Source organism: Macaca nemestrina, chromosome 14 (genome assembly GCF_043159975.1).
Source record: "Macaca nemestrina isolate mMacNem1 chromosome 14, mMacNem.hap1, whole genome shotgun sequence".
NCBI lineage: Eukaryota > Metazoa > Chordata > Mammalia > Primates > Cercopithecidae > Macaca > Macaca nemestrina.
This window is the reverse complement of record NC_092138.1, coordinates 7493243-7505783: the sequence shown is the minus strand read 5'-3', so window position 1 is coordinate 7505783 and position 12541 is coordinate 7493243. Positions and strand designations below refer to the sequence as shown.

The window sequence follows — 12541 nt, the reverse complement described above, 5'->3', positions numbered from 1 at the left end:
TGATGTTCATCACCTGGCCTTTGCCATAGCGGCCCTGCCCTTGTCTGGGGTCTAGCTGGCTAGAAGCGAGCACTAGAGGGGGAGTCCTCCAGCCCACATTCGGTGGGTGAGGGTCAGAGTGCTGCCTCGTTGGTGACATCAGGGACCAAGTCTAGGGAGAGGGGCTGAGTGGGGAGGGAGATCCCCTGCCCCCAGAGGCCTTGTATGACAGCACAGGTTGCTATTTTGAGAAGCTAGTCACAGCTTTCTGTGAAAAATGAATTTGTTAGAAAAAGGAAACAAAGCTTACTTTCCAAAAATTATATATCCCTTCCCCAAAAGGGAGGATCCAGGATTGAGGGGTCCGAAGCATACACAATTTGAAGACCCTCTTATTTTTGAAAAAATATAAAATTAGGCATACAATAGAGCATATTTTCTAGACTAAGAAAAAAATTCAATAAATTAGAATTTTTTAAAGGCTAGTAAATACTACAAGCATACAAAATTTAGAAAAGATAATGTCATATTTTACTTAATTGCCTGACACGTCTCTATAACACCTTTTATTTCCTCCATGTCCTTGATTTCACTGTGTTTGACTGCGTCTTAGTTCAACAATAATTTATTAATATATTTGTCTATATATAGAAAAAGAGACTATTCACTCCTTCCTCTAGGTTCACACTTCATTATTAGTAATAGCATGTACATTTTTAGAATCCTTGTCAAATTTGGGAGGGGAGGTTAAAGTAGAACAGAGTGATCTTCCCTGGCTGTGACTAAAATATCTTTTACAATCTGTGCAAAACCTACGGCCATGCAGTCACATTGCTGGGCTCCTCTCGGTCTGGAGGAGGCTGTGATCAACTCATCTCTGACCCTCATCCACTTGGTTCACACAATGTGGTTTATTGCCATTGTGCACAGCCAATTCTCCCACACACGTTACTCTGCTAAAATGTAATGGGATGTGTCCTTCATTTCATCTTATAAATGATCTTAGGATGGAAATGCTCTGAAGAGTCCATGCTGGGCAAAATTTTAAAGATGGAAGTGTCGTTTTCTTTGCGTTTAGTATCCAGGTAAATATTTTATTGTTTTTGGCTAAGAGTCCTTGTAAATCTTACAAAGCCAAGAATAAGTTCAAGGTGACCTTTAAGACACGTAAGTGGCTGCTCTCCAAATAGCTCGGTTAATGTTAAAAATGAAAGGTAGTATTTCAGATCTGTGGATGGAGTCGTCCAACCAGTAAGTCACCAGTTCCATTTTAACTACAGTTTCTACCTTCTGACTTTAGAAATGTACTGTGTAAAAAAAAAGAAAAAGTTAAAAAATAGTCATTCATTCAACAAAATAGACATGTTTTCAACCAGACATGCAGCAGGCATTGTGACAGGACTTGGAGACTATGGGGGCTAAGTCAGACCTTAGTCCCTGCCCTCACTGGACTTCGACTGCAGGGGAAGATGACAAATGCAAGCTGACGGGCTGCAAAGTCTGCAATGCTTGGCAGTAGGTCCTCTCCACCACGACACTGTGCCTACCCAGCATGATCTTTATTTTGTTTTCATTTGGTTGTTTATTGTCCCCACCCCCACTTGCTCTGGATGCACAAGGGCAGAGATTGGGCTGCTGCCCTCACAAGTACAACCCAGCACCTAGAACATCGTCTTGGTGGGAAAAATTTCTCTGGGTAAAGGAACATTCTGGCTGCTAACTTGAACGGGGGCTACTACTTGGATAGGAAGAGGGACAGTATGGGTCATTGGGCCTGTCTCAGGTGCCCAGGCTGGACGATCATCTTGTGTGTCGCTAACTGTAGGAACTGGAAAGTGGCCGTCAGAGCAAGTGGGCTGACTCAATCTGGCAGAGCTTGACAGGCAGAGGCAACAAAAGCAGGGCCGCAAGAGATTCAGGGGGTAGCATGGGTGTGGAGGCCAGAGCAGGCCTGGATGCCTGCGGGAGAGGGAGGGAAGTGAAGCAGTGGATGCCAAGTAGGTGTGCAGGAGCCCGGGCATGTCCAGAGCCCCAGTCCGAGCCCCAGGAGGCAGCATCATGTCATGGTCACGGTCATGTGGTGCCCTGAGACCATTCTGGTGCCCTGAGATTCTATGGATGGTGGCAGAGTTTTCCTGGATGGAGGCAGACTGGCTGGGTGGTGGAGGGAGTGGCACGTGGCTGCCCCAGGCCACACCATGGGGTGTTGAGAGAGAGCCTGACTGCTCAGCCGCCCCGAGTGTGCAGCATGAAGCAGGGCAGCTGCTCTGATGGCTCACAGCAGGAGAGGCACCTGGAGAGCAGGACTGCGATCAGGCCCAGTAGTTTGCAGATGTCTGGAGAGAAACCGAGTCGGAGAGGAAGCCCAGGAGGTTGTGAGCCTCAGCGATCTGAGAGGCACGCATGTTGAAGAGTGAGTGAGGAGGATGGGAAGCCTACAGGCTTGGTGGGTCCTAAAGTTGCAAGAACATCGCTGTCCCCTGCAGCTAAGTGGGCCTGATGTACTCCAATCAGGCCACAGTTGCTGTACGTGATCTCTTGGGACCCTAGAAGTGCTCCTTTCCATGATAGCTCTTCAATACATTAGTTAAAACAATCACCAAGAAGCCCTTGTTCCAAGTGCGCAGGACAGGATAAAAAGATAGCACAGAAAGCCCTCAGAGCACAGAACAACTGTGAGTGCAGTTTGCCCTCAGAGGCCTTGGTAGCCACCCGTTCCCAGCCTCCATACCACCATCGAATCCCTGTGTGGCTTGTTATGTGCTCTGCAGCTGAAATTCATGTGGCCTCCTGACCTTCTTTCCCCTGTCCCTTTTGAGAAGAAATAAACAGTGTAATCTTTGAGTCATCCCTTTTGTACTAGCCAAGTTCCAGGTGCAGTAAGACACACTCGTTGTCTCCACCTCTCTTCTCCCTTCCTTTCCCTAATGTCTGCACACACTCCCATCCTCTCACTTCTTCCCCCTCCACCCCGCCATCTCTCTCTCTCTGTCTCTCTCTCTCTCTCTCTCTCACACATACACACACACACACACACACACACATACATACACACTTGAGAACCGCAGCTGCATATCATCTCCTGTGGACCTGTGCACAACCTGTGGAGCCCAACTTAAAGTACTGCATCCCTTTCCCATGCTTTATCCTAATTTAGGGTTGTTTCCTGATCATATAGAATACTAAAGTGTATGTCCTTAGGAACTGTCTCAATTTCTCAGAGAAATGGGATATACGTGAATAAATTTTTTATGACTCCCTTATACTGAGTCCCACTTGCACTGCAAAGGATTAATAACACCTGTTTCCAAAGCAAGGCGTCACCTGCCATGCAAGCCACATGCTGGGTATGGGCATTGGTGAGAGGTGTTGTTCTGATATTCAGGGTGACAAGTATGTTATCTGGTGTCACCAAGCTGGGTCCCACCCAGGGCCTGCTCCTGGATGAGGGCTGATTTGCACACCCCTGATTCTGGTGGACACAACCCTTTTTCTCAGAAAGCCAGAATCGCTGCATCTTCTAGTCCTCAACTGCATAAAAAAATGGGGTACAAACTTCTCTGGACTATCTATTCTTATTGTTCATTGGTTTATCCTGCAAGGTCACCCATGGAGCCCGTAATCAAATGAGCTAGTGAGTGAATGTGTGTGTGTGTGTGTGCGTGTGTGTGTGTGTGTGTGTGTGTGTGTGAGAGAGAGAGAGAGAGAGAGAGAGAGAGAACCATCTGGAGGGCCGGCAAAAGCACAGATTTCTGCCTCCCATCCCCTGAGTTTTTAATTCACAGGTCTGCATAAGGACTCAGCCATTTGCATTCCTACCAAGTTCTCAAATGATGCTGATGCTGCTGGTCTGGGGATATGGTGTGAGCCTGTTTGACATACCTGTTACCTTCCTGGGCTAGGTTAACAACTACGATCATCTGAGATTTTCATAGTTCGTTGGAGGGTCTATAACTACATTTGCAGTTGCAATTCCTGCAAAATGCCCAAATACTGTATTATTGGACTGGTTCCAATAAAGTTAACTTTGAAAATGCCTCTATTTGTAGAAACTTTTACATTTTTAGAAAATTTCTAGCAATTCTATTTGTTTTTTTGTTTGTTTTTCAAATATTTCTGGGGTATTTTTAGAGTATTTTATTGGTTGCTAATTTCCATAGTTCCATTTTTTATTTTGTTAAACATTTCATAGTTTATATTCTATATCTGATTATTCTACTACTGAAAGTTTTGGAGGATGTAAATCTCTATCTCTTCCTCTCTCTTTCCCTCCCTACCCCTTTTCTCATAACTCACGCTTCCTTATGTTTTCAGTGATCTTTCTGAGCTTGTGCCTGGTTAATATTCATCTGTGGGAGTCTTGAGTATCCAATGCCAGGAACGCTTTCTTCCAGAGTTGAGAGGGATTTCCTCTTCACAGGCCCTTGCTTTAAGGTGGGAATCCCACATCCAGGTGCTCACTGTGCTGCTGGCCTGAGATTCTGTCCCTGTCCACTGCCGTGCTGAGATTAGCATTGGCCCTTTGGCCAAACCCACTTTAATTGCTCTTATTTGCCACTTACTTTTGGCTGTTCACGTTTCAGCTCACTTTTTGTCCTATACTTCAATTTCAAAAGTGAATTTGCGGCTTAGGAAAAACCTTCTCCTTGTTCATTGATGAATGAGACTGTTTGGCTGTCACGAGCCTCCTTTGCCACAACAAAAATTCTGCTCCAGCAGTGCTCTCATATGCTGCCGTAACTGATCAAAGTATGACATTTTATTTGACACACGTGGTTTTGCAGACCTAGGTCATCATAAAGAGTCATGACCTGTCTGAAGTTAAAAGTTCAAAGAGAGTTGTGATCTGATGTCAATATAACTTCATTGATGCTGATTAAAGTCTCCTTTGAGAGAAAAAGGAGAAAAAACAAACAAACGGCAGGGGAAAATGAGAACACCTAGTGGGCTGGAATGGGCCTGGTTTTTCTATTCTGTCTACAGCAGATACAGGCAGTGTCCCCAGTAGCCCCGGGGAGGCCGCCTTGAGTGTCTCACTACTTCTTGGATCCTCACTTTCCCCTTGGTGCCCGGGCATCAGCTCTGTCTATTCTCTGTCCCCCCAGGAGGGTGCAGGAGAGTAGAGGAGTCCGGCCCTTCCAGGCCATGCCCCAGCAGAGTCAACACGCCTCACCTTTGCATAGTGTTCTAATATCTGTGAGGCACAAGGCCTGCTCACCCCAGAGGCCAACTCTGCCCACCCTGGGAAAGCAGCCGTGCCGCAGGTCAAGGACTGTCTCAAAACCAGTTAGGACAGCTTCTCAGCATCATCTCGAGCTCCAGCCCTGGAAATCTCAGGCTTTGCAATAGCAAAACACAAATCTGTTCACTTACTCCTCCCAAGACAATTACTGGGAAAAAATATTAAAGGCTTCTGTGAACAGCCTGAGGCCAGTTGACCTTGAAGGCGGAAGGCGACAAACCAGACAGGAGCCGGGAGCCCTGCCTGTGTGCACGCCTGCTCTGGGTGTCTGTGGAGCCATAAGCCTGGCTGGGTGTGCTGATACCACCACCAGGGCAAAACTCTCGGTAACAGGACACAGCCAAGAGGAGGAGCAAGGCTTCCAAATCAGTTTGTCTCCTATGTTAAATTAAAAATAGCCTGGTCCAGGATCTGCCTGCAGCCAGCAGATACTTCACAGTTGCTGGTGGTTAATGTCACGAGCCTTCTGGTCTTTGCCACCTGCAGATGCTGGGCCTGTGGGTTTCCTTTCCCTGCTCTTGTTTCTTGCCACCTGCCACAGGGGGCTACTCAGGCTGCGTGTCCATGGTCAGTCCCTGTACCTTCCAGTTACCTGTTGCCGGGAGCTGGCCGGGACTGCTTGGTGGAGCACAGGAAGAGAGGGGATCGCCTGCAGAACCTGGCCTCTTGAGGAGCCTCAAGGAAGTGGGGCCTTTGCAGAAACTCCTGGTTCAAAAGCAAAGAGCACTCTCTGTTTCCTCTGGGTTGCTCTCTGTTTCCTCCTGGTACCAGCTCTCTTTTTATACTGCTTTTATTGTGAAATATAAAACACAGAAGAGTGCATAACTAAATAGGTACAACTTAATGAATGATTATCAAACAAACACAACCCAGTCAAGAAATGAAATGCACCCGGCATTCCGGAGCCCCTCCGCCCTCACGCACTCACACCCGTCTGCCTGGCTGGCCTCCTGGGAGGCACCACCTCCTGAACTCTTGTGTTCATCACGCCCTTGCTTTTTTTGTTGTTATTTTTCATGAGTTTGTTTTTTTAGTTTTACCACCTAGGTGTACCTCATTAAATAAAACAGGTGGCTTTTGTCTGTTTGGGGACTTTGTGTATATGGAAGCATGAAGTGTGTTTTTTGTTTGTGAGACTCATCTGTGCTTTGTATAGCTACCATTTGCTCATTTTCTTGCTTTATAATATTGTATTGTGTGAAGTCCTATAATTTACTTGCTCTGTGGTCAGTGAACACTTAGGTTATGTGCAGTTTTTGCTAAGCACCGATGAAGCTGCTGTAAGTAGCCCTGTAGTGTATGGTGCACACATTCCGTACACCTAGGGGTGGAATCGCTCATTCACGAGGGCTGTGAATGAATAGGTTCAGTTTCAGGAGACCGTCCCAAATTGTTTTCCAAAGTGGGTAAGCCATTTATGTTCCCACAAACCACGTAGGAGGGGCCTTGCTGCTCCCCACTCTCAGTAGCACTTAGAACGATCTTTCTAACTTCCACCAGTCTGAAGAGCGTGGAATGGTACTTTCCTGTGGTCTTCATTCGTATTTGCCAGATGCCTAATGAGGTTGATGGCATCATCTCTCAGGGCAATCTGTGCTTGTCTGTCTCAGTTTTTAACAAGAAAATGTCAATCAAGACATAGGGCAAGATGGAGTACAGCAGATTGGACATGGATTCAGAAACCAGAGTTCAGATCCCATTTGTTACTACTATCTTTTTTTTTGTAGATATGGAGTCTCACTCTGTTGCCCAGGCTGGAGTGCCGTGGTGCAGTCTTGGCTCACTGCAGCTTTGACCTCCTGGGCTCAAGTAATCCTCCTGCCTTGGCCTCCCAAAGTGCTAGGATTACAGGTGTGTGCCACTGCACCTGGTTCAGATCCCATGTATTATCTCCATGACCTTGAGGTCACAGACATAAAAGATTAAATGATAGGAAATACTTTGGAGTGGCATATTGTCACCATTCTTTCAAGGCCAACTTTTATAGGTATGTGCATCCACTCTTACTGCTGTGGTATTTGGATAGCTCTTTACACCTTCAAACTATAAGCCACGGATGTGTATCGAATAAACATAAATAGTCTCGCTTTATAAGATACTCTCCCTATAAAACAGACTCAGTTCTCCCTTTATATAAAAAGATGACAGTATGGTTTTTTGTTTGTTGTGTTGTGTTGTGTTGTATTTAACTGTCACTAACTGCTGGCTGTAATCAGCCATGTGGCTGTGAAAAGGGAGCTCACACCTTGGGTGCTGACGACTTGGTTGGTTTGGGAGGAAGAGGCTGTTCTCACAGTGAGAAGATTTCAGCACAGCCACCTGCTGAGACCACAGAGAACCTGGATGTGTGTCCTGCACCCTGGCCAGCTACCCTGAGCTGTGGGGCGCTGTGCACAGCCAAGCACCGCTAGAAAAGACACTTATTCTGAAATTCACTCCTCCCATGCCGTCGTTCAGCTTTCAAGCCTTGGGTTAGCTTTTTGAGATGAGTCTCCATGGCAAGGGACAGGAAAGCGTGGCCATGTCCAGTTCTGAAGGCCATCTCAACTCTCCCTGTGGCCATGTATCTGACCTCTTGCAACCAGGAGGAGGCATCAGAAATTTCCCCAGTACCCAGATGTCCCAAGGCAGCTGGGCACCCTTGAACTCTGCCCCAAGTACAGTGCATTTGGGCACGCGGCTTAACAATTTTGGACCTCAGCTTCCTCATTTTAGAAAATGCAGAGGCCAAAGGGGCTTCCTAGGCCTTCATGACTCACCCTCAGAACCTAGGATCTCATGATCCAAAGGGCTGCAGCTGTGGAGAGGGGAGAATGGGACTGTGGGTGTCACTACGAAGCTAAACTGGGGGATTCGCACCCATTTCATGCCTTTTCAGCCTCCACCGGGACCTCAAACTCCCCAAGTCCTACAGGTCTTCCAGGGGATCTCTCACCTCCCCGTGAGTCGTGAGCCTCGCGTCGCATGCACTGCACTGGGAGTGTTTCTCCCTGCCTGGCATCAGACTCCCGTGTCTCTGTTCACCAGGACCCAGGGCAGGGGGTGGTACTGAGGGTTGCCCAGCATGACCGTGAAGACAGAGCCTTGGCTGCTCAGCACGGCCAGCACAGCTCTGGTTTCAGCTCTGTCTCTTCACCCCACAGTGGATGTCATTTTCTTCTACTGGGGGTATTACCCGACAATATCATCCTTTGAAAGTGTTTGAAGTCCAGCCCTGCCTCCCTTTCCTGCAGTGGGAGTGTGGGAGGGAGTGAGGAAGGCCCAGGGGATGGAAGCTTCCATATCCTTCCATCTCTGGTCCAGAATATGGCTGGTTAAAATGCCCACCAAACACCCCTGCCCACACCCCAAGCTGGGTGGTGGAGCTGTCCATCTTGGATCTGACCCAAATGCAGGCCCTGGTGAAGAAAGATGAGTCCATTGGGCTCTACAGTAATCAGGGCCCATGGAGCGCCCGTGCTTATTGCCCTGAGCAGCATCACTGCTACCAAGCACCAGGCTCTCCTGACCACTGCCCAGAGCTCCTGGGCCCTACTAGAGCTTAGCCATGGTCCATTCATCACCAACCTGCTAACATTTCCTTGTTGCAAGCTCGCCCACTGGCATCATCCCTGAGTGGTAAACGGGGCCTTCCTGGGTTGGGCAAAGCCCTTGACCTGGAAGCTCCAGACTCTGCCCTCCGGCTGCCTTGCCGGGTGACAGGCCCCAGGGAGCGGCTGCTGACCACTCAGGCCAGGGTGCTTCCTCCCAGGTCCCACCTGGGGACTGGCAGGCCTGGGGATGATGCAGCTCCATCCTCTCTTCTAGGATCCGAGCCAGAGACAACAACGGCTCCTACGCCCTGTGCCTGCTGCACGAAGGGAAGGTGCTGCACTATCGCATTGACAAAGACAAGACAGGGAAGCTCTCCATCCCCGAGGGAAAGAAGTTCGACACGCTCTGGCAGGTACCCGGCCTCCTCTCCCCACCTTGTGGGTAGAGTACAGGGCATGTGGGGCTTCTTGTCCCATGGACTCTGAGACACAAGAGGAACCGAACCACCCACTCCCCACGGTGTGGTCCCCAGGCCAGCAGCAGCCCTGGAGCTCATGAGAAACGCACACCTGGATCCACACCTGGGCCCCTGCCCCACACCTGGGCCCCTGTCCCACCTGCCCATCAGACCCCACTTTCAGCCTCCAGGTGGCTTCTGTGTTTGAAAAGCACTGGTCCAGAGGCTGTCATGTGAGGTGAGCGAAGGTTCCATGGCTTGTTCAGGGCCGCTCAGTCCTCGGTGCCACAAGGTGATGTACGTGCAGGTCTGTGTTCAGAGTTTAACAAGACATTGTCTTTTGGAGAGCTAGAAAATATTTATTCCTAGGATATTCTAACTACAGCCCAAAACAGCCTTTCAGACAAAGACACACAAAATAGAGGAATGGATGCCCGGGGAAGGAAACCTGGGAAGAGCTAAGCAGGCCTTTGTTGGTGGTGTGAGAGGCTGAATTAGACAGCAAATGTCAGGTGTCCTCCTCATTGTAAATCGAGTCTCCCTCTGTGGAAACTAAGGCGGTGTAGGAAGCACATCCTAAATTTAGAAAGCATACTCCCCGGGCTCCAGGCTGCTGCTCATACTGATTGCCACAGCCCTGGTCTAAAAAGTGCATATTCCTGACCCAGCTACTAGCAAACCCTGAAACAACTCACAATTTGGAAGTTCCTTAGGCACTAATAAGCACTGAAATAATGCTCGTCGCTGCTTTCCCTGAATCGCAGTGAGCACAGATTGCTTGTCTTAATTTTGCATCACAGCTATACTGGCTGATAATGAAGGAAATAAAAGTAACAGTACTTCACACATCATCTTAGCAGAGCATCCTGTAAACTGTAGTAGGTTCAGAGACACAGAGAAAGCCAACTGACTGCCACTACCCCCCCACCCCAGAGCACCAGCTACCTCGAACATGTATGGGTGAGGGGCATAATCAAGGCACATTCGGATGTCCTCACCCAAGCCCAGCTGGGGCCACACATGCAGTCAATATTGAGGAAAGGACTCAACTCAAAATCCTGTCTTTTCAAAAACTGAGACTACAGAGCCTTAGCCCCTTTAAAGCACTTAAAGTTACTACTTCCAAATGTGATTTGGTTTCTAGTGCTGTAATTGGGGAAAAAAATACTCCTTTTTTGAATGTGAATATGATCATATTAAAAAATGTTAGTCACAACATTTACATTGTCTTTTGATTTTGTGGCTCATTGCCATGTCTCATCATTGACCACAGGCTTCTTTCTTTTAACGCTATTGATTCGAAACAGTATTTAACCTTTCTACCCTCAATGCCCCAAAGCGTATCAGGGAGGTGAGCAGGGAATGTGGCCTTCTGGAATGCAAGGACACCTGGAGTCCTCTATGCCAGCTTAATGCACCAAGGTCCCAGGCCCCATCACTTATAAACAGCCATTCATTCACCTTCTCTGGAAAGGGCATCTTGTGTGTGTGGCGTTCTCTCACAGTTTCAAAGGCTGAGCGCTCACCATGGTGTTAAGCATCTCTAATTATGGAGAATGTCTTTCCCAAGACTCTTTACTGTTTTTATTGATTCCCCTGGTAGATCATAGCATTCATCTCTAATTATATATTCCTCATTGTATATTTTCTAGGGACTGTGTTTAGGAAACTACCTCAAAAATGCCAGCAATACATTCCAATTTCCCATGCATGATTTCATTGATTTTTCTTGACAGCATTGTAAGGTACTTCTGTACCCTACCCCAACTGCAGGGCCCCAGTGCCATTTCACAGAGAATTGGTGATTGCTATACTACCCTATTTCAATATTCTTTACTGTAGACCAGGGATCTGCAAACCCACAGACCAAATCTGGCTCTCAGCTTGTTTCTGTGTAGTCCTTGAAGAGAATGGTTTTTATGCTTTTAAAGGTGTTGTTTTGGATAAATAAATAAGTAAACAAAGGACACAGATATGGTATGAGGCCCACAAAAACCAAAAATATCACTTTCTGTTTACAAAAAAAATTTGCTGCCCCTAGCCCAAGAGGGAGGATGCCTAGCTGTGGGCCCACTTCCCCAGCCACCCTTGTGGAGTGGACTTACGCACATCAAAGCATTTACGCGTCTTGGGGCCACTTTGAAAGCCCAACAGTCAGTCAGCAGCTCTCAGTCACTATTTTTCTGTTTCCTGACCTTGTTATTTACCACACTTTCTTACTTTTTTCTCTTTCAGCTCGTCGAGCATTATTCTTATAAAGCAGATGGTTTGTTAAGAGTTCTTACTGTCCCGTGTCAAAAAATCGGCACACAGGGTGAGTTCCCGAGACACCGGAGTCTCACTGTTTGAGGTATCAGTGACAATCAGCCTCGTTTTCGACTTAGCTGATTGCAGTTTCGGGTTGGATGAGGACTTCTTCTTACGGATTGATTAATAACGTTATCAGAGCACTCCAATTTTGTTGATCATGAATCAAAAAATAGCTGGTTGCTTTAACTTTTAAAAAAATTGTAATTATTTGTCTTAATTGCATGCGGGAAAAAGTAAAAGAGGGTCAGAAGTACCTGCAGAAAACGTGCTCACTTCTCAAGCAGCAGCACATCCTGATCTCATTGACCGATCTGCAGGGGGTGGGGGGAAAGGAAGTGGTTTCCACAGATAGAGTAGTAATGGTCCATATTCTCTCAACCAGGAAATGTTAATTTTGGAGGTCGTCCACAACTTCCAGGTTCCCATCCTGCGGTAAGTGTCACTAGGAATACCACTGAATGAGAAGCTGTTGCATATTTCACAAATGAAAAGCATGTTTTAGCTAACAGGATCACTGATATTTTGATTGCCCTTCAAAACATTTTCCTTGATGAGCTGGAATTTCTAGTGAGTGTTAGGCACAATCAGCCTACTGTTAGTGATAAACTAGCCACATTTTCTTTTCTTTCTTTCTTGTTTTTTTTTGGAGGCAGAGTCTCACTCTGTCACCCTGACTAGAGTGCAGTGATGCAATCACGGCTCACTGCAACCTCTGCCTTCTGGGTTCACGCCATTCTCATGCCCCAGCCTCCCGAGTAGCTGGGATTACAGGTGCCTGCCACACCTGGCTACTTTTTGTATTTTTTAGTAGAGACGGGGTTTTGCCATGTTGGTCAGGCTGTTCACAAATTCCTGGCCTCAAGTTATTCTCCTACTTCAACCTCCCAAAGTGCTGGGATTACACGCATGAGCCACCACACCCTGCCTAGTCACATTTTCTTAACTTCTTGTCTAGGTGAAATTCTCTTCATTTTTGGAGAATATACACAATGCGAATGAAACCCAATATTAAATCAGAA

General features: G+C 47.3%; 1 protein-coding gene across 7 annotated transcripts in view; it reads left to right on the top strand.

Annotated features, from left to right (window-relative positions):
* The window catches only part of LOC105498823 (spleen associated tyrosine kinase), a 127822-nt gene that overhangs the window by 49463 nt on the left and 65818 nt on the right, over positions 1 to 12541 (top strand). For all 7 annotated transcript variants that reach the window (XM_071077563.1, XM_071077560.1, XM_071077562.1 and 4 more), the window contains exons 4-6: positions 9029 to 9167; positions 11448 to 11526; positions 11905 to 11954. In XM_071077563.1, coding sequence (XP_070933664.1) covers positions 9029 to 9167; positions 11448 to 11526; positions 11905 to 11954 — 268 coding nt within the window. The remainder of the gene's footprint in view (positions 1 to 9028; positions 9168 to 11447; positions 11527 to 11904; positions 11955 to 12541) is intronic.